Source organism: Oncorhynchus kisutch, linkage group LG1 (assembly GCF_002021735.2).
Source record: "Oncorhynchus kisutch isolate 150728-3 linkage group LG1, Okis_V2, whole genome shotgun sequence".
Lineage (NCBI taxonomy): Eukaryota > Metazoa > Chordata > Actinopteri > Salmoniformes > Salmonidae > Oncorhynchus > Oncorhynchus kisutch.
The window spans coordinates 35075456-35094979 of record NC_034174.2 but is presented as its reverse complement, the minus strand read 5'-3'; the positions used below and the strand labels follow the sequence as shown (position 1 = coordinate 35094979).

At 44.2% G+C, this 19524-nt stretch overlaps 1 protein-coding gene across 5 annotated transcripts in view; it reads left to right on the top strand.

The window, feature by feature from the left end:
• The window catches only part of LOC109873286 (collagen alpha-1(VII) chain), a 98805-nt gene that overhangs the window by 55595 nt on the left and 23686 nt on the right, over positions 1-19524 (top strand). For 4 of the 5 annotated variants that reach the window (XM_031822592.1, XM_031822590.1, XM_031822587.1 and 1 more), the window contains exons 54-82: positions 3334-3369; positions 3953-3997; positions 5712-5783; positions 6094-6138; positions 6230-6265; positions 6456-6497; positions 6620-6700; positions 7892-7927; positions 8099-8134; positions 8580-8660; positions 8784-8819; positions 13422-13493; positions 13657-13701; positions 14242-14277; positions 14464-14499; positions 15036-15140; positions 15240-15305; positions 15440-15475; positions 15599-15634; positions 15752-15799; positions 15914-15949; positions 16191-16316; positions 16560-16769; positions 16902-16937; positions 17029-17073; positions 17199-17315; positions 17467-17538; positions 17813-17857; positions 18495-18530. In XM_031822592.1, the coding sequence (XP_031678452.1) occupies positions 3334-3369; positions 3953-3997; positions 5712-5783; positions 6094-6138; positions 6230-6265; positions 6456-6497; positions 6620-6700; positions 7892-7927; positions 8099-8134; positions 8580-8660; positions 8784-8819; positions 13422-13493; positions 13657-13701; positions 14242-14277; positions 14464-14499; positions 15036-15140; positions 15240-15305; positions 15440-15475; positions 15599-15634; positions 15752-15799; positions 15914-15949; positions 16191-16316; positions 16560-16769; positions 16902-16937; positions 17029-17073; positions 17199-17315; positions 17467-17538; positions 17813-17857; positions 18495-18530 (1749 nt within the window). Of the gene's footprint in view, positions 1-3333; positions 3370-3952; positions 3998-5711; positions 5784-6093; positions 6139-6229; positions 6266-6455; positions 6498-6619; positions 6701-7891; positions 7928-8098; positions 8135-8579; positions 8661-8783; positions 8820-13421; positions 13494-13656; positions 13702-14241; positions 14278-14463; positions 14500-15035; positions 15141-15239; positions 15306-15439; positions 15476-15598; positions 15635-15751; positions 15800-15913; positions 15950-16190; positions 16317-16559; positions 16770-16901; positions 16938-17028; positions 17074-17198; positions 17316-17466; positions 17539-17812; positions 17858-18494; positions 18531-18872; positions 18909-19524 lie in introns of all 5 variants that reach the window. The other variant, XM_031822583.1, reaches the window with a different exon arrangement.

Here is a 19524-nt window from a genome sequence, read left to right as displayed (position 1 = left end):
GGTGAGGGAGATAAAAGTCTCCAACTTCAGCGATTTTTGCAATTCGTTCCAGTCACAGGCAGCAGAGTACTGGAACGAAAGGCGGCCAAATGAGGTGTTGGCTTTAGGGATGATCAGTGAGATACACCTGCTGGAGCGCGTGCTACGGATGGGTGTTGCCATCGTGACCAGTGAGCTGAGATAAGGCGGAGCTTTACCTAGCATGGACTTGTAGATGACCTGGAGCCAGTGGGTCTGGCGACGAATATGTAGCGAGGGCCAGCCGACTAGAGCATACAAGTCGCAGTGGTGGGTGGTATAAGGTGCTTTAGTGAAAAGTAAGAATGTACATTTTTGTATATATATTTTTTTATTCTTACAAAAGTAGTGCACTGGGCCTTTACTAGTCCTGTATTAACGGACCGATATAGCTGACTGTAGTGCGGGCAAACAAAGTGGTGCACTGGGCCTTTACTAGTCCTGTATTAATGGACCGATATAGCCAACTGTAATGCAGGCAACATTTTTTTTGCTTCGAACAAAGTGTTGGCAGTGCTGAATAAAAAATGAAACATAAACTTACTCATAAACTCAGCAGCTCTTTGCTGTATTCATTGAGTCTCTCTCTAGTCATGGTTTTAAAAGTTTTCAAATCTGTTCGAGGCTTCTTTTTACAGTCTATAGTGCGAGGAAACTGTACAGACACAGTGATCTGAGCTATCTGATTGGCCAGTGGTAGGCCTATAAGTGCACTTGAATTTCCCTCTGGGCCTGACAAGGTAGGCAAAGTTCTACATGAAATGGTTCAAAATGGGAACATTTGCCTTCCTGATGCTAGGGCTGCTGAATCAAGTGCATCTACCACCAACAGCGTGATACAAATAAAAAAAATAGGAACGCAAGGCTTTATCATTGGGTTTTTCACAGAAATGTTTGGTGATTGACTAGGAATGGGTTGGTGACAATTAAACTATTAGAATGTTATTCAAGACTGTACCACAAAGGGAATGAATGTCATACTGCCATTCCAGTGCAACTAATAACTGTACTAATACAGTGTGTCTAAATCGGACCTCTTTGTTGTGTAAGTGTTGTTATGATATAACGATAACCTAACCAGTCATATAAGGCTTTCTTTCTATCTCTCTCCCCCTCATACCCTGATGACACTAGAGGTACATCACCACTAATGACTATTACTACAACTACTCTTTGGAATAATAACTAAACAATACTACTACTACTAAGTCTATTTCATGTCTACCGCAATCTCTTTTCTGTATACAGGGCATTCGGGAATTATTCAAACCCCCTTGACTTTTCCCCCACATTTTGTTACGTTACAACCTTATTCTAAAGTATTGTATTAAATCTTTTTTCCCCTCATCGATCTACACACAATACCCCATAATGTCAAAGCAAAAACTGTTTCTTAGAAATGTGTGCAAATCTATGACAAATAAAAAACGGAAATATCACATTTACCTAAGTATTCAGACCCTTAACTCAGTACTTTGTTGAAGCACCTTTGGCAGCGATTACAGCCTCTAGTCTTCTTGGGTATGACACTACAAGCTTGGCACACCTGTATTTGGGGAGTTTCTCCCATTCTTCTCTGCAGATCCTCTCAAGCTCTGTCAGGTTGGATGGGGAGCGTCGCTGGACAGCTATTTTTAGGTCTCTCCAGAGATGTTCAATCGGGTTCAAGTCTGGGCTCTGGCTGGGCCACTCAAGGACATTCCATTACTTGTCCCAAAGCCACTCCTGCGTTGTCTTGGCTGTGTGTTTAGGGTCGTTGTCCTGTTGGTAGGTGAACCTTTTTTTCTCAGTCTGAGGTCCTGAGCGCTCTTCATCAAGGATTTGCTCAGTTCATCTTTCCCTCTATCCAGACTAGTCTCCCAGTCCCTACCGCTGAAAAACATCCCCACAGCATGATGCTGCCACCACCATGCTTCACCTTAGAGATGGTGCCAGGTTTCATCCAGATGTGACGCTTGGCATTCAGGCCGATTAGTTCAATCTTGGTTTCATCAGACCAGAGAATCTTGTTTCTCATGGTCTAAGAGTCCTTCAGGTCCCTTTTGGCAAACTCCAAGCTGTCATGTGCCTTTTACTGAGGGGTGGCTTCTGTCTGGCCACTTTACCATAAAGATAAAAGAGAGCCGCACACTCTTGGAGCTCAGATGCAATCATTTAATTACCAACGTTTCGACAGCCAAGCTGTCTTCATCAGGGTATAATCACAAACACTGCGGGATGACTCGTTTATGTAGTGGCAAAAGACACAGGTGTCTGTAATCATGGCCAAGAGTGGCCTAATATCATTGGTTAATTATCAAATATTAAAATGGCATACAAAGGACAGCATACAAACAACAAATGGATAGCATACGCTCATCAATTAATTTGACTACACAAGCTTACAAACAATTACAATGGCAAAGTCGCAATAATCACAAGAATGGCTTCAGATCAAAGTCTACGTTGAGACCGAAGGGAGCTCTTCTAGATCACTCTACCATAAAGGCCTGATTGGTGGAGTGCTGCAGAGATGGTTGTCCTTCTGGGAGGTTATCCCATCTCCACAGAGGAACTCAGGAGCTCTGTCAGAGTGACCATCAGGTTCTTGATCACCTCCCTGACCAAGGCCCTGCTCTCCCAATTGCTCAGTTTAGCCGGGTGGCCAGCTCCAGGAAGAGTCTTGGTGGTTCAAAACTTCTTCCGTTTAAGAATGACTGTGTTCTTGGGGACCTTCAAGGTTGCAGACATTTTTTGGTACCCTTCGCCAGATCTGTGTCTCGTCACAATCCTGTCTTGGAGCTCTACGGACAATTCCTTCAACCTCATGACTTGGTTTTTGCTCTGACATGCATTGTCAACTGTAGGACCTTATATAGACAGGTATGTGCCTTTCCAAATCATGTCCAATAAATTGAATTTACCACAGCTGGACTCAAATCAAGTTGGAGAAACATATCAAGGATGATCAATTGAAAACAGGATGCGCCTGAGCTCAATTTCGAGTGTCATATCAAAGGGTCTGAATACTTATGTAAATAAATTATTTCAGTTTTTTTTTTTTTTGTAATGTGCTAAGGAGTGTTCTAAACTTGTTTTCACGTTGTCATTATGGGGTATTGTGTGTAGATTGATGAGTAAAAATTGTATTTAATCAATTTTATAATACGGATGTAACGCAACAAAATGTGGAAAAGGGGAAGGGGTCTGAATAGTTACCTTTGCCCTATGTGATGTTGTGGGGTTCAGTTTTAAAAGTTTGATGTATTTTGACTGTGTCAGTGTGGTGTTCTCCCCCTATGATGGGACTAAATTATGGATCACTGTGTTTTGCAGGGAGCCAAAGGAGACAAGGGTGACGAAGGCACTCCCGTAAGAAACATTCTCTCCTTCCAGCTCTCTATATATCATTTGTCCTGTGACAAACCATGATATCTCTTTTTCTCTCTCTCTCTCTTTCAATTCAATTCAATTTAAGGTCTTTATTGGCATTGGATTTTTTAAAGTGAAATAGGTAATAAACAAATGTGAAATAAACAATTAATACATTTACTGTAAACATTTTACTCATAAAAGTTCCAAAATTCGCTCGCTCGCTCGCTCTTGCGATCTGTTTCTGTCTCTATCTCTCTGTCTCTCTCTGTCACTCCCTTATTGCCTTATCTGGTTCTATCAGTTCCATTCAAAGTGTTCCATGTTTGAATGCCACTTCTCTCTCTCTGGCACCCATTCTCTTTATTAATATTGGTGAGTGAGAGATGTGTATTATTGTCACATGATTCAGTCACGCCTCAGACCCTCTGCTCATCTGACAGGGGATTGGTGGAGTCTAGAGACAATATCAGACAATAGTATAGCATGTATCTGTTTCTATGTCTCCTCACTTCCTCCTTCCCATCTTCCTCTCCTCCATCGGTCTCTCTAATTTTCTGTCTGTTCTCGCTCTCTCCACCAGGGGGAGTCTGGACTCCCAGGGAAAGCAGGGGAGAGAGGACTAAGGGTGAGTAGTCACATGTCTGTGTCACATACATGGTGTAAATGAATGAACAAAGCCATTGATCACATGACACCATTCATTCCAATAGCATATTGAAGCCAAATTAAGTCGGTTAAGGAGACATAACATGCACCGTTTGAGCTACTCCTGGAATGGACGTTGCAGGCCAGCTCAGTGCTGCCGCCTCTCATTGTTGAAGGCCGACCTGTGTACTGCAGGATGCCATTGGCAACTAAATTATCCTTATCTTTTTCTGTGTGTGATTTTAAAAGATTTGGTTCAAGGACATATCATTTTTTGTACCATGCATAATTTTCAAAAAATATATAAATGCAACATGTAACAATTTCAAAGATTTTACTGAGTTACAGTTCATATAAGGAAATCAGTCAATTGAATAAATTAATTTGGCCCTAATCTATGGATTTCACATGACTGGGAATACAGATATGATTTTTTGGTCATAGATACCATTTAAAAGGATCTCGTCATGGTATCTCTATGCATTCAAATTGCCATTGATGAAATGCAATTGTGTTCATTGTCCGTAGTTTATGCCTGCCCATACCATAACCTCGCCACCACCATGGGGCACTCTGTTCACAATGTTGACATCAGCAAACCGCTCGCCCACACAATGCCATACACGTGGTCTCCGGTTGAGGCCATTTGGACATACTGCCAAATTCTCTAAAATGACGTTGGAGTTGGCTTATGGTAGAGAAATTAACATTCAATTCTCTGGCAACAGCTCTGGTGGACATTCCTGCAGTCAGCATGCCAATTGCACTCTCTCTTAAAACTTGAGACATCTGTGGCATTGTGTTGTGTGACTAAACTGCACTTTTAAGAGTGGCCTTTTATTGTCCCCAGCACAAGGTGAACCTGTGTAATGATCATGCTGTTTAATCAGCTTCTTGACATGACAGGTGGATGGGTTATCTTGGCAAAGAAGAAATGCTCATTAACATTTGAGAGAAATTAGCTTTTTGTGCGTATGAAAAATGTCTGTGATATTTTATTTCAGCTCATGAAACATGGGACCAACACTTTACATGTTGGTTTATATTTTTGTTCAGTGTAGATTTACACAAAGATTGACCATGAAGATTGCCATTTTTCCATTCACTATAATGGGGGATCCTGTTTTCTGCTTACAATGCCAGCAGTACCGCAGTCGGCCTTGAATTTCCATGGCTTCAATGAGAGGGGGCACTATAAAACATTTAAAAAACTCTCTTTATGCCCTCTTTTCAGAATCGTCATGCTGTACTGTATATGGTGATTGATCATGACCAACATTAGTGATCACTCAGTGAAATTGCTTATCCATATATTTATAAATTCTTATTCCATTCCTTTACTTAGATTTGTGTGTATTAGGTATTTGTTGTGAAATTGTTAGATATTACTTGTTAGATATTGTTGCACTGTCGGAACAAGAAGCACAAGCATTTCGCCACACTCACAATAACATCTGCTAAACATGTGTATGTGGCCAATAAAATTTGATTTGATGAACCATGACCAACATGATATGAAGTGGATGTTGTCAGGACAGATGAAACCCTGATGAAGACCGCTTAGCTGTCGTTGATTAAATGCAGTTTTGCATCTGAGCCATCAGTGTGCAGCTTTTCCTTTATTTTCTAAGATGTTTTTAGGACTACCATGGTAACTAAGCATAATCTGTGTGGGTTTTATCCCCCGTCCTCAGGGCCTTGCGGGTCAGCCTGGACGAGCAGGAGAGAAGGGAGACCTGGGAGACCCTGGAGAGCATGGACGTAATGTGAGACACATGTTTATGTGACAATATGACACTCCTCTGACAGATTGAGCTGATATACTGTCTGTGTCTTCTGTGTAATAGTTATTGAGAGCATGGAAGACATGTGAGACACATGTTTGTGACGTGACACTTCTGTACACCCCTGAATCAGTCAATAATTAATGTGACACTCTTCTGCCAGATTCATCTGATACTCTATATGTGTCAGTATTTGTGTTGGTTACTGTGAGTAATACAGTAGCAGTTGGTGTCTGTCTGTAGTGACAGTTTGTGTGTGTGTGGTGTGATGTGTATGGTTTGTCATCCACAGGGCAGCCCAGGACCTATCGGACCAAGAGGAGAGAAAGGAGTTGAGGTCAGAGGTTATGCTGTTTGTTATCTAATCTGATAGATTAGTTCCAATCTGCTCAAAGTAACAAAACTGTATGTTGTTTATGACACAATAGGGAGCTCAAGGCCGCCCAGGACCTCCAGGGAAGGTGGTGAGTCCTGATAAGATTATAACTCTTTAACAATATGTTCATTTAGCAGAGGCTAAATGTGACTTTCAGTCAACAAATATGGCCCTTGTGAGAATCATACCAAAGAAATAGTATTACAAGCACCGTACTAACTGAGTGAGCAATCAGAACCACATAGCTACCTACATCTCTCTGTCTCTAACTTCTACAGGGCGATACAGAGCAAAAGCTTAAAGGAGAAAGAGGAGAAAAGGTATGTAGATGTCCCTTACTTACTTCTAACATTGTACGAACACATCTTTGTATGTATACAGCACAGCTCTCTCTCTCAGTACACCTAACCTCCCAGTGTCTGACGTCACTTCCTGTGTCTAGGGAGATGCTGGTGACCCGGGAGAGCATGGGGGCAAAGGTCAGAAGGGCGAGGCAGGGTCCTCAGGGGCTGCGGGGCTCCGGGTGAGTAAGACTGCTGTCTCTGTCTCTTATCTAACCTTTATTTAACCAGGAAAAGCCCATTGAGACCCAGAGTCTCTTTTTCAAGGGAGACCTGGTCAAGAAGGCAGCAACAATCAATACATTACAGAATTAAAACATACAACAACATGATCCAGCCTAAAAAAAACTCCTCTGTAACAGTCTCTCATCAACATTTTAAATGAATTCAGTGGCGCTAACGTATCTAGATGAAGCATAGATTGTAGACTATTCCATGCACAAGACGAGAAGCCAGTCTTGCCTAATACTGTAAATGTCCTGAGGACTTTAAGTAGCAACCACCTAGCAGACCGGGTATGGTGACCAGACTACAGAGGTGAAGAGGAAGTTTACTCAAAAGGGCTTTGTAGATGAACACATTCTGTAGATGAACACATACAAATTTAGCTTACTGCCATATAACGTGAGGTCCAACTCACCATTTGGTAAAAGGTGCAATGGTGGGTGAGTGACTTGGCATTTGTAGTAAAGAGCAAGGATGCATGATAAAGAGTCCAGTCTCTGTAAGACTGTTGAGGCTGCATGCATATACAACAAGTCACCATAGTCAATTACAGAGAGAAAAGTGGCCTGAACAAGCTTTTTAAATTTATTTTCACCTTTTATTTAACTAGGTAAGTCAGATAAGAACAAATTATTATTTACAATGACGGCCAAACCCGGACGACGCTGGGCCAATTTTACGCCGCCCTATGGGACTCCCAACCACGGTCGGTTGTGGTACAGCCTTGAATCAAACCAGGGTCTGTAGCGCTGAGATACAGTGCCTTAGACCGCTGCGCCACTCGGCTCCTTTCTAGCTATAAGGGGGAAGCAAGCCTTATTACGAAAAATAAAAACCCAATTTCTAATTGGGTTTAAAGAAACCTTGTCATCCAACCATATACCTAGGTATTTGTAGGATGACACGTTTTCAATGGAGTACCATCAAGTACCCTTGATGGGTCACTGCCTCTAAACTACCTCTAAACTTTAAGCAGAGTCTTACGGGGCTATCCTTCCAAATCTAGTTTCTTGAGAAACCTAAGCTTCGGCGGTTACTGAGTATACTGACCTGTGATGGCTGTCTGTCTGCCTGTCTGTGTGCTGTAGTGTGTGTAATTCTTACCCTGTGTCTTCTCTCTGTCTCACCTGCTCTGTTTGTCTGTGTAGGGTCTCGAGGGACAGCGTGGACCTCCAGGGTCGAGAGTAAGTCACTGTCTGTCTGTCATGTGTGTCTGTCTGTTTTTCTGTCAAGTGTGTCTGTCTTTCTGTCTGCCTGTATGTCTATCTCCTATGTTTGTCTGTCTGTCTAATCACTCTATGCCACTCTCCTCCCCTCTCTCTATTTCACTCATGGCTCTTTTTTTTCTTCTCCAGGGTGACACAGGAGAGAGAGGAGGCCCAGGAGAGAAGGTCTGAACAACACATGCTACAGTGACTTCTCACATTCTCACACAGGCAGATTTTCTAATTGACAAATCCTGATAGGATATGGTTCTCCAAACTGGCTGGTGATTGGCAGGTTGCGCTGTCCTTCATTCCACCGGATCCTGTTTACCAGTCTGCAGATTCCCAGTGGGATGAAGCTCAGTGGGGCCTGCTCACAACATCACCATAGCCTGAGACATGCAACTTATTACTGTATACACACATGCTCTGCATCCTAAAAAATACCTCACCGTAGTAATTTTCAAACATTGAACTAACTCTGAGTAACGACGCTGGAGCACTGAATTGCCTTTCCACAGTAGTAGTAGAGTTTTATCCTCTTGTGCAAAATGTCCCCAGGTCCAATACAACCACTGTGCAGCCCTTAATCTGATCATACTCTATGCATCATGTGTGCTCCTCTCTGTAGGGAGAGAGAGGTGCGTCTGGGCTGGATGGACGCAACGGTCTGGATGGCAAACCAGGGGCACCAGGAGCGGCCGGCCTGAGGGTCAGTACCTCTGTCTCTGTCATACAGACATTACAACAGCTGTAGATTCTCAGGGTACTGTGAACATGACATAAACATTACTGTCTTTAGTTGTCTCTCAATTATTTTCCCTTGGTGTTACAGGGAGACCCAGGGAAACTAGGGGATCCAGGAAGAGATGTGAGTACCACTGTTCTCCAGGCCAGAATCAACCCCTAGACTCGGGGTGCACAACCCCAGTCCCAGAGGGCTGCGCTTCTGCTGGCTTGTGTGGCTCTCTGGTACATTCATTCATCTGTTAAAGTCAGTGAGTGGAGCTGTTACCATTTGTCTTATCTGAACCTTGGAGAGGTCCCATTAAGAAATGAGAAAGGACTTCATGCAAAGATGATCTATTATATTGATGGTCCACTGGCCGCTTTAACAATGGAAATACATGTCTGCAAAGGTGAAAGGCAGGTGGGAGGAGGCGAGATCAGGTGGGAACATTCTGATGATCTTTTGTAGAAAACTTATCAATACACTCGTAACAACCAAAGCATTATGAAATCAAATAATCCTCAGCTATCAAAATAGCAATTCACTTTCATCTTAAACAAATTAGTCACTTTCACATTGCCCTCCAGACAAAAACACCTCACTTGCTTATAGCGTTAAGCAGAACAAATCTACTTAATCTGCGCGGACAGATTTTGGGCGACCCTCTTGCTTTGCCTCTTGCTTTCAGCTTCAGGATAGTATCGCATCTGCCAAATTACTAAAATGTCAATGTACGTGGAACAAAAATATAAATGCAACATGTAAAGTGTTGGTCCCATGTTTCATGAGCTGAAATAAAAGAACCCAGAAATGTTCTATAAGCTCAAAAAGCGTATTTCTCTTAAATGTTGTGCACAAATTTGTTTACATCCCTGTTAGTGAGCATTTCTCCATTGCCAAAGTAATCCATCTACCTGACTGGTGTGGCATATCAAGAAGCTGATTAAACAGCATGATCATTGCACAGGTGCACCTTGTGCTGGAGACAATAAAAGGCCACCCTAAAATGTGCAGTTTTGTCACACAACACAATGCTACTGATGTCTCAAGTTTTGAAGAATTGTGTCTGCTGACCTCTGGAATGTCCACCAGAGCTGTTGCCAGATAAGTTGATGTTAATTTCTCTACCATAAGCCGCCTCCAACATCATTTTTGAGAATTTGGCAGTACATCCAACCGGCCTCACAACCGCAGACTATGTGTAACCATGCCAGCCCAGGACCTCCACATCCGGCTTCTTCACCTGCAGGACCGTCTGAGACCAGCCACCCAGACAGCAGATGAAACTGTGAGTTTGCACAAACAAATAATTTCTGCACAGACTGTCAGAAACCATTTCAGGGAAACTCACCATCGTCCTCACCAGGGTCTTGACCTGACTGCAGTTCGGCATCGTAACCCGACTTCAGTGGGCCAATGCTCACCTTCGATGGCCACTGGCACCCTGTAGGAATGGATGAATCCCGCTTTCAACTGTACCGAGCAGATAGCAGACAGCGTGTATGGCGTTGTGTGGGTGAGCTGTTTGCTGATGTCAGTGTTGTGAACAGAGTGCCCCGTGGTGGTGAGGTTATGGTATGGGCAGGCATAAACTACAGACAACGAACACAATTGCATTTTATCGATGGCAATTTGAATGCTCCTTGACAAGATCCTGAGGCCCATTGTCGGGCCATTCATCCGCTGCCATCACCTCATGTTTCAGCATGATAATGCACACCCCCATGGCGCAAGGATCTGTACACGATTCCTGGAAACTGAAAATATCCCAGTTCTTCCATGGCTGCACATGTTTGGGATGCTCTGGATCGACGTGTACGACAGCATGTTCCAGTTCCCGCCAATAACTAGCAACTTCGAACAGCCATTAAAAAGGAGTGAGACAACATTCTATAGGCTACAATCAACAGTGCTTTATTGACTATGAACTTGCTTATTCATCCAATGGTGTGACAGACTATGTTTGTTCCCAAGCTCTGGACTCTGACTCTATTGGTTACACAGAATCTTGGCCTCCCATCGTATTCTAACTACCTCTCGCCGGCTTTGTATTCATGTTATCTGATGAAATTGCTGTACAATATTATCTTGTTGCCATCTGATGCACATCCAAATGTCATAAACAATCAACACTGCAGAGTTCTCCCAGTCCTCTGCCATGCCCTGATTGTTTTACTGCTGATGATATCTGGAAATGTGCATATACACCCTAGCCCATCTACTGTTGCTAGCCCCAATTCAGACTTGTTCTCTGATATCTGTTTCACTGATTTCTGCTCTCGTAAAAGTCTGGGTTTTCTGCAAATTGACACTTCAAGCTTATTACCTAAAATGGATCAATTTAAAGTGTGGGTTCACAGCTCCAGTCCAGATGTGTTGGTCATTACTGAAACGTGGTTAAGAAAGAGTGTTTTCAACACTGATGTTAACTTTTCTGGTTATATCCTTTTTTGACAAGACAGATCTTCAAAGGAGGTGGAGTGGCAATCTTTACCAAGGATCACCTTCAGTGTTCGGTTGTCTCCACCAAGTCTGTCTACAATCAATTTGATTTGCTGTTTTTAAGCATTAACCATCAGCACCGGCCTGTACCCTACCTGCCCTAAGATCTCTCCTGGCCCCTTACACTAAGTCTGAATGTGTCCTGCTAGGTGACCTAAACTGGGATATGCTTAAAGCACCTGGCCAAGTCCTAAAGCAATGGGACTCCCTAAATCTTTCTTGGATTATTACCAATCCCACAAGGTATGACTCCAAACACCTAGAAATAGCTACTCTCCTTGGTGTTATCCTCACAAATAATCCTGATAGGTATCAGTCTGGTGTTTTCTGTATTGACCTCAGTGATCACTGTTTTACAGCCTGTGTTCGTAATGGCTGCTCAATGAAACAACCTGTCCTGACTTGTCATTGACGCTTGCTAAAAAAAACTTTAAAGAGCAAGCCTTCATGACCTCTGTAAATTGGTATAGAATCACCTCTGTCGAAGAGGCTTGGTCTTTCTTTTTTGGTATTTTCAGTGGTATTGTTAACAAACATGCCCCATAAAGAAAATTATAATTAAAAACAGGTTCAGGCTCAGGTTCGACCGTGATCTGGCAGAGTAACTCCACCTCAAGAATTTCATTTGGCAGACTGGCTCTTGTTCAGGCAAATGACAAATAAATGCACTCAGGCTATCCAGAAGGCCAAAGTTAGTTACTTTAAGGAGCAGTTCTCTCTCTGTGGGCCTAACCCCAAGAAGTTCTGGAAAACAGTTAAAGACCTGGAGAATTAACCCTCCTCCTCACATCTGCCCATGTCCCTTAATGTTGATGATGTGGTTGTTACTGACAAGGAGCACATGGCTGAGCTCTTTAATCGCCACTTCATTATGTCTGGATTCCTATTTGACTCAGCCATGCCTCATTGCCCGTCTAACATTTCCTCATCTCCCACCCCTTCTAATACGGAACTATCCCTAATGCTCCTCACTCTTTTTCCCCTGTCCCACTACAAAGTTTCTCCCTGCAGGCAGTTACTGACTCTGAGGTGTTAAATAACCCCTAAAAAACATCTGGTTCACTGGAACCTTAAAGGTCCTAAATGATGTCACCAATTGTCCTTGATTCTAATTAATGTTCACAATGTTTTTAATGTTTTTATTGACTTGGCCAAAGCCTTTGATACAGTAGACCATTCCATTCTTGTGGGCCGGCTAAGGAGTATGTCACCAAGGGAGTACCCCAAGACTCGATCCTAGGCTATACGCTCTTCTCAATTTACATCAACAACATAGCTCAGGCAGTAGGAAGCTCTCTCATCCATTTATATTCATTCTTATACTCAGCTGGCCCCTTCACAGATTGTGTTCTTAAATGCTCTCCAACAAAGCTTTGTTAGTGCCCAACAAGCTTTCTCTGCCCTTAACCTTTTTCTGAACACCTCCAAAACAAAGGTCATGTGGTTTGGTAAGAATAATGCCCCTCCCCACCAGTGTGATTACTACCTCTGAAGGTTTAGAGCTTGAGGTAGTCACTTCATACAAGTACTTGGGAGTATGGCTAGACGGTACACTCTTTGTCTCAGCACATATCACAGCTGCAGGCTAACGTTAAATCTAGACTTGGTTTCCTCTATCGTAATTGGTCGTCTTTCACCCCAGCTGCCAAACTAACCCTGATTCAGAGGACCATCCTACCCATGCTAGATTACAGAGACATAATTTAAAGATCAGCAGGTAAGGGTGCTCTTGAGCGGCTAGATGTTCTTTACCATTGGGCCATCAGATTTGCCACCAATGCTCCATATAGGTCACATCATTGCACTCTATACTCCTCTGTTAACTGGTCATCTCTGTATACCCGTCGCAAGACCCACTGGTTGATGCTTATTTATCTCCATCTCTTCATTCAAAGACTCAATCATGGACACTTACTGACAGTTGTGGCTGCTTCACGTGTTGTATTGTTGTCTCAGACTTCTTTCCCTTTGTGATATTGTTTGTGCCCAATAATGTTTGTACCATGTTTTGAGCTGCTAACATGTTCTGCTGCTATGTTGTGTTGCTACTGTGTTTTTGTCATGTGTTGTTGTCTTAGGTCTCTCTTTATGTTGTGTTGTCTCTCTTGTCGTGATGTGGGTTTGTCCAAAATATTTATTTTTTATTCTAGTCGTCACTTACTGTGTTTGAACACTAGAGGGCACTGTGTTGCTGTGTGGTTTCAGCCCTCACCCCTCCAATCTGTCTGTCTGTCACACCAGGGGCTGCCAGGACTAAGAGGTGTACAGGGCCTCCCAGGACCTATTGGGCCCGCTGGAAATCCAGGCACACCTGTGAGTTTGCCAACACTGTCAACCACACAAACAAAAACACATACATGCACGATGCACCCACACACACACACACACACACACATACACACACACACACACAAAGCTCCACTTTCCAAAGCACGTGTCTCATTGATGTCTCATAAGCCTAATTGTTGTGTTTCAGGGCAAAGCAGGAGAAGATGGAAAACCAGGTGCTGCTGGGAAAATGGTGAGGGATCAGTCCGACCTGACATCCTGCAGGGCATTACCAAACTACATCAAACCTCTGATTAATAACAAACTGAATGAAAACAATTGCATGCGATTCAGTGCTATTCATTATGAGTTTTATAGTCACCAGTTAGTCCTATGTGTCTCTGTCTGTGTAATTACCATTAAACATGTTTGTCACATCCTCAGGTTAAAGTGCACTGATCAAATGTGACTCTGATGCTTTTATTCTACCTGAGTGGCTGTGCTGACTGTGGGTTCATTCCAAATGGCACCCTATTCCCTATATAGTGCACTACTTTTGACCATGAATATAGGGCTCTGGTCAAAATGAATGCATTATGTAGGGTTAAGGAGCCATTTGGGGAGCTACCCATCTGTTGTAATGTTAAGTGAGGAGGAAATAGGATGATCAACTAAAGCCTCTGCAAAACATTATCTATCTAACTGAGAGGCTTTGCTTGATACAACAGCACAGTGAGCTTTTATAAATGCGCATTTCAGTGTTGTAAGTTTGTTATTGTGTTGTTTTTCGCAGGGTGAGGATGGCGTACCAGGGGAAGATGGCAGAAAGGTCCGTGTTGGTTACGGCAACATTCACATAACTTTATTCATGGTCTATGGTCCACTGACCTGTAAACATCACGGTTTCCTCCCATTGCTGTGCTGTTTATGATCATTTGGAGTTAATGTGAGTGTCTTTGCAGTGTCACTGTTGTCTTTAGTTGTGTAATGAAAATTATGTTTCTCTACCTCACAGGGTGACAAAGGAGAGGCTGGGGTTTCTGGAAGAGACGTTAGTAACTTGTTACCCTGTATCTTTATCTCTCCCCTCTCGCTCTCTTTCTATGTTTGTACAATGTCCTTTCTTTCCTTCCCTGCTGTCTCTCTCTTCCTCTCGCTCCCTCTTTGCCTCCGTCTTCATCGATCCTGCTCTCCTCGGCTCCTGAGCATCTCTCGATTATCCCTGTTCCGTTTCTTTCTCGCCATCAATCCTCCTCCTAGTGTGTTTTTATTAAGCGTACTCTCCTGTGACATTGATATTTCTATCACACCCTACCTTCACGGTGGAATCAATAGCGCTCTAAGCAGCAGCTGTATAAATGCAACGGTGGGTAATGATCAAGCTCTGCCTTTGAGGGCCAGCCCCTTCTGAGAGGGGATCCGCACGGGCATAGAATGTCAAGGCTTTGGTTTCATGTCCAAATTCATAGAAATGATCTAGGACATCTGCCTCCTTTCTAGTTCAGGCCAGACCCCTTAGGAATAGAATAGAGTGTCCGTGCTGGTCTGAAGTTGTCAAGTGTGTGTGTGTGTGTGTGTGTGTTTCAGGGCCGTGATGGGCTGAAGGGGGACCGGGGCCTTGGCGGGCCTGCAGGGCCAACTGGTCTATCTGGGCCCCAAGGGGTCCCTGGCACCATCGGACCTCCAGGACAGGTACAGAACAGTCATATGCCTCTGCTTCCTAGAATGTGTGTATGTGTCACTTGGTGCTCTGATTATACATTTATCTCTCTCCCCTCTCTTCTCTCTCAGGTGGTCTATGCGAAGGGAGCTCCAACACCATCTATCCCTGGCCCTCAGGGGCCTCCAGGAAGCCCAGTAAGTTACTATGTTGGATATGAGCCGTGCAGTATAGCAGTATAGCATAGCCTGATGTAGCAGTACTGTGTGCTTGTCTTAAGTACATTTCTAATGCACTCTGTTTCTGATGCCCATCTCTCTCTGTCTCTCAGGGTGTGCCTGGAATCCCAGGGACCGCAGGAGCTAGAGTAAGGCATTTCCATAGAGATCATTTACTATTATTTATTTCTATGGTCAGTCAGTCTGCTCTAGCTCTCTCCATCCATCTGTCCTTCGGTCTGATCTCTGACCCATTCACTCTTGTATTTCAGGGGGAGAGAGGAGCAGTGGGCAGTAAAGGTGAAAGGGTAAGTGTGTGTGTGTGTCTGAAATATGAATGTGCACACATGCTGTTTCCTGAGTGTGTGTATGGGTGTATGTGTTAGTGCATCTTTAGTATTACTGATGTGAGATGTTATTGACAGGGTGACCCAGGAGAGGACGGGCAACCGGGCAGGCCTGGAACAGCAGTGGTAAGAAAATACGCATTCAAGAAAGGAGAATAACCCCAGCATGTGACTGATAAAGGCATGACCATGTACTGTATTCACTCCTCCTTGACACTGTTTGTGCCTCTCTCCCATCAGGATGTGCAGAAGGCCCTCTCTAACCTTGGCATTGAGGTAAGTGGATATTAAATGTTTGCAACGATGTGACATTAAGGCATAGCTGTGCTGAATATGAGTCTCCTTCCCGTTTACCAAGCCTGGGTTCTATTCATTAGGACACACTGTATCAAAGTGTTGAAACCTTTACTTCAACTTGATACAAAGTCCAAGTAGGCCCCTCCTGTTTCAGTTTGCTTCCTTTAGTTTGGTGCCTGATGAATACGACCTTTCTGTCCCTGTACTGTCCTGTCTGTAGATGCAGGACCTGAAGGTGCTTGTGGATAACAGGAATGTGCCAGGCAAGAGTGTGCTGGAGAAGGCTGAGAAGGGCCAGAGAGGAGACAAGGGAGAGGCCGGGCAGAGAGGACCAGCAGGGATAGATGTGAGTGAGCGGTCTCCAATTTGGGGGCAGTGTGGGGAACAAAGAGACTATATCAAGACCCCACGCAAATGTTGTATTAGAGTGAACTAAAACATGGTGTTAGTGTGTTTATTTGACCGATTATGTAATGCATAACTCTCCGCTTACTCTAAAAGTGATTCTCTGTATGACTGCATGGATTTTGAAAACAATGATTTCTAGGACAGTATGTGTAAGTAATGTCTTTACTCATTTCCATGTCAGGGTGCCCGCGGGCTGTCTGGGGAGAGGGGTGTGAAGGGAGAGCAGGGGGAACGGGGGCCTGTAGGGGCCACAGGACCCACAGGGAGGGCCATTGGAGAGAAGGGCCCAGTAGGACCCACGGGACAGGCTGGAGAGCCAGGAAAACCTGGAATACCTGGAGTACCAGGGAGAGCCGGAGAACTGGGAGAGGCTGGACGACCTGGAGATAAGGTGAGGAGGAGGAAGGAGTGGTTTAAGGAGAGAGAGAGGGAGAGGAATATGAAAGGAGGAAATAAAAAATAAAAAAGAGAGGAAGATCATGTGGATTAGAGATGTGTCATGTGATGCCACTTTGACTTCCAGGGGGAGAGAGGAGAGAAGGGTGACAAAGGAGAGGCTGTGAGTATATTCATCACCACAATAATCATCATTTAATATACTGTATATACTGTATGGATGTTGACCAGAACATGATTGTTCTCATCTCCAGGGGAAAAACGGGCTAGGTGGCTCAGTGGGCCCTCCTGGACCAAAGGTGACCCATACAGACTACTTTTCTAATAAGTCGTCATTACAGTAAACATATCATAGTTCACCCAGAGGTTACTGGGTGCAGTGTGTTTATTGGTGTGTGTGTGTGTGTGTGTGTGTGTGTTTAAGGGTGCTGCTGCAGTAGCGGGTGAATCTGGACTCCCCGGAGCAAGGGGCCTCCCTGGGGTCACAGGGCCAAAGGGAGAGCCTGGTGCCTCAGGGCCACAGGGATCCAAAGGCGACAGGGTCAGAACACCTCACTCTTAATATTGCAGTACTTCATCATGCAGCCTGATGTGAGTCCCTGTGTTTAATAAGCTGTGTGTGTGTGTGTGTGTGTGTGTGTGTGTGTGTGTGTGTGTGTGTGTGTGTGTGTGTGTGTGTGTGTGTGTTACAGGGTATTGCAGGGCTCCGTGGAGATAAAGGTGATCGGGGTCCATCTGGAGAACAGGGACGCGATGGTTTTCAGGTGACTGTGTGCTTTACAATAAGTGGCTATCCCTCATCTACAACTAAGGTGTCAAACATGCATTCATTGTGCACCCCTTGGTGAAAAGGACTTTGACACCTCCGTGCTACGCTGTGAGATGTGACTGGCTCTAACCATATGGGTTAACAGTTGGCACTAACTGATACCAGGTTGTATTACCCTCATCATTGTGTGATTATGGTGCGGAGGAGGTTGTGAAGACAGTGTTGTTGTGGTAGCTAGTAGTAACCAGGTTGTGTTTTGATCATTTCAGGGGACAGCAGGAGAACCTGGCAAACCGGGACAGGATGGGAAGCCGGTGAGAGGAGGAGGGGTGGGGTTGAAGGAAAGATTAAAATGGTGATAATATTGTAATCATATGATAAGGTTACTGTAGCTAGGCTACCTAATACATTTTCAGATAAAGTCGGTCTGTCAGGCTTTTATTTTGATTGATATCAATAACCATACAATTATACAGTGATATACTGTGGTGCTTCTTTGTTGATATATTATGCCATTTAGATGTGACTGCATGGATGCATTATGCATACTGTGCACTCATCTGTTTTCAAAGAGACAGCTTCCAGGAGACAGATCCCAGACATCAAAGGACAAACTGGAGTTACACAGTTTTCAGGTCTTCAGTAGAATGGCTGCACTACAGTATATAGTTAAGCAGATAATGTTGTGTTTGAGTTCCAGTGATCATAACATGTCCAACCATACAGTAGGTGAGTAACTGAAGCATTGATGTTGATGTTGTGTGATCAACCATGACTAACTAGGGCCCAGAGTTTCTCCTGGTCTGTAAGAACTCAGAGCCCTAGTAGTCATAACATGAGGAGGATAGAGATGGGTAGAAGGAGAAAGATAAATAGATTTGAAGGTGTGGAGGTGGAGAGATGATAAGATAACTCACGCTTCTTGTTTCATCCCACAATGTTTCGAAGCAGGGTCCACAAGGGCCAGCTGGTCCTCAAGGCCGCTCAGTGAGTAACAGTAACCCAGCCATACAGCCTCCTTTAGGGCTGGCCCTGCGTAGGAAAGCCTGTGGATTGGCTGCCAGTGCTAGGCCGCTGATGTATCTGTTTTCCTTTGGGCTGAGGCTACGTAGAACCTTTAGACTGTAACCTTTTGCAACTCTGCTTCTAACAACTCCTCCCTCTTTCTTCTTACCTCCCCCCATCAATCTGTCTAATTTTGATATATTTTACACCCTTTCTGTCCCTCCCTCTCTTTTCAACACTTCCAATTACCCTTGTGTCCTACTATCCTACTCTTTCCCTTCTTCTTCTCCCCCTCTCCTTCCTCTCCTCCCTCTCTGACTCTAGGGCCTGCCTGGGTTCCCTGGAGTGCTGGGCAGACCGGTAGGTTCTGTGCTGCTGGCTGGCATGCTTGTGAACAGGGAAATGGGGGCTGGGGGGGTACATGAGTCAGGTGGAGCGGTACAAGCACGACCCAAGGATGCTGTGACGGTATCAGTTTCCACCACACTGCAGAAGAGGGGTTTGGAGAGAGGGGAATATTGTCAGGGGACGCTAGTATCATCAGTATCAACATGCACACACAGTCACAGAGTCTTCCACCGCGCCATCCTCTGCATTCATGTCTCCACTTTAATTTTCTTTCATTTGAATTAGGGCCCATCTCCCAGGGGTCTGAGACTAGAGTTTGGCTTTGATAGGAAACTCATGAAATATTAATCTGGACCACCTGTTCCCAGAGTATCACTGATGGCTGGAATGTTTTATGTATTAAACACCACACATTTGTAACACATATGTCACATACACTAACCAAGATCAATTGGACACAATAGGGTTGTGAATACTGAGATGGATTACCTGCCCTGTCAGAATTGTAACAGATGCATTTGCTTAGTGTCATAGCTCTCTGTGCATTGTGTGCTAGCTTTCTGTGCTTGTGGCTTCACATGCTCTGTTGTCTGCTTCTCAGTCCTCCCAAAGCACTGTTTGTACATTG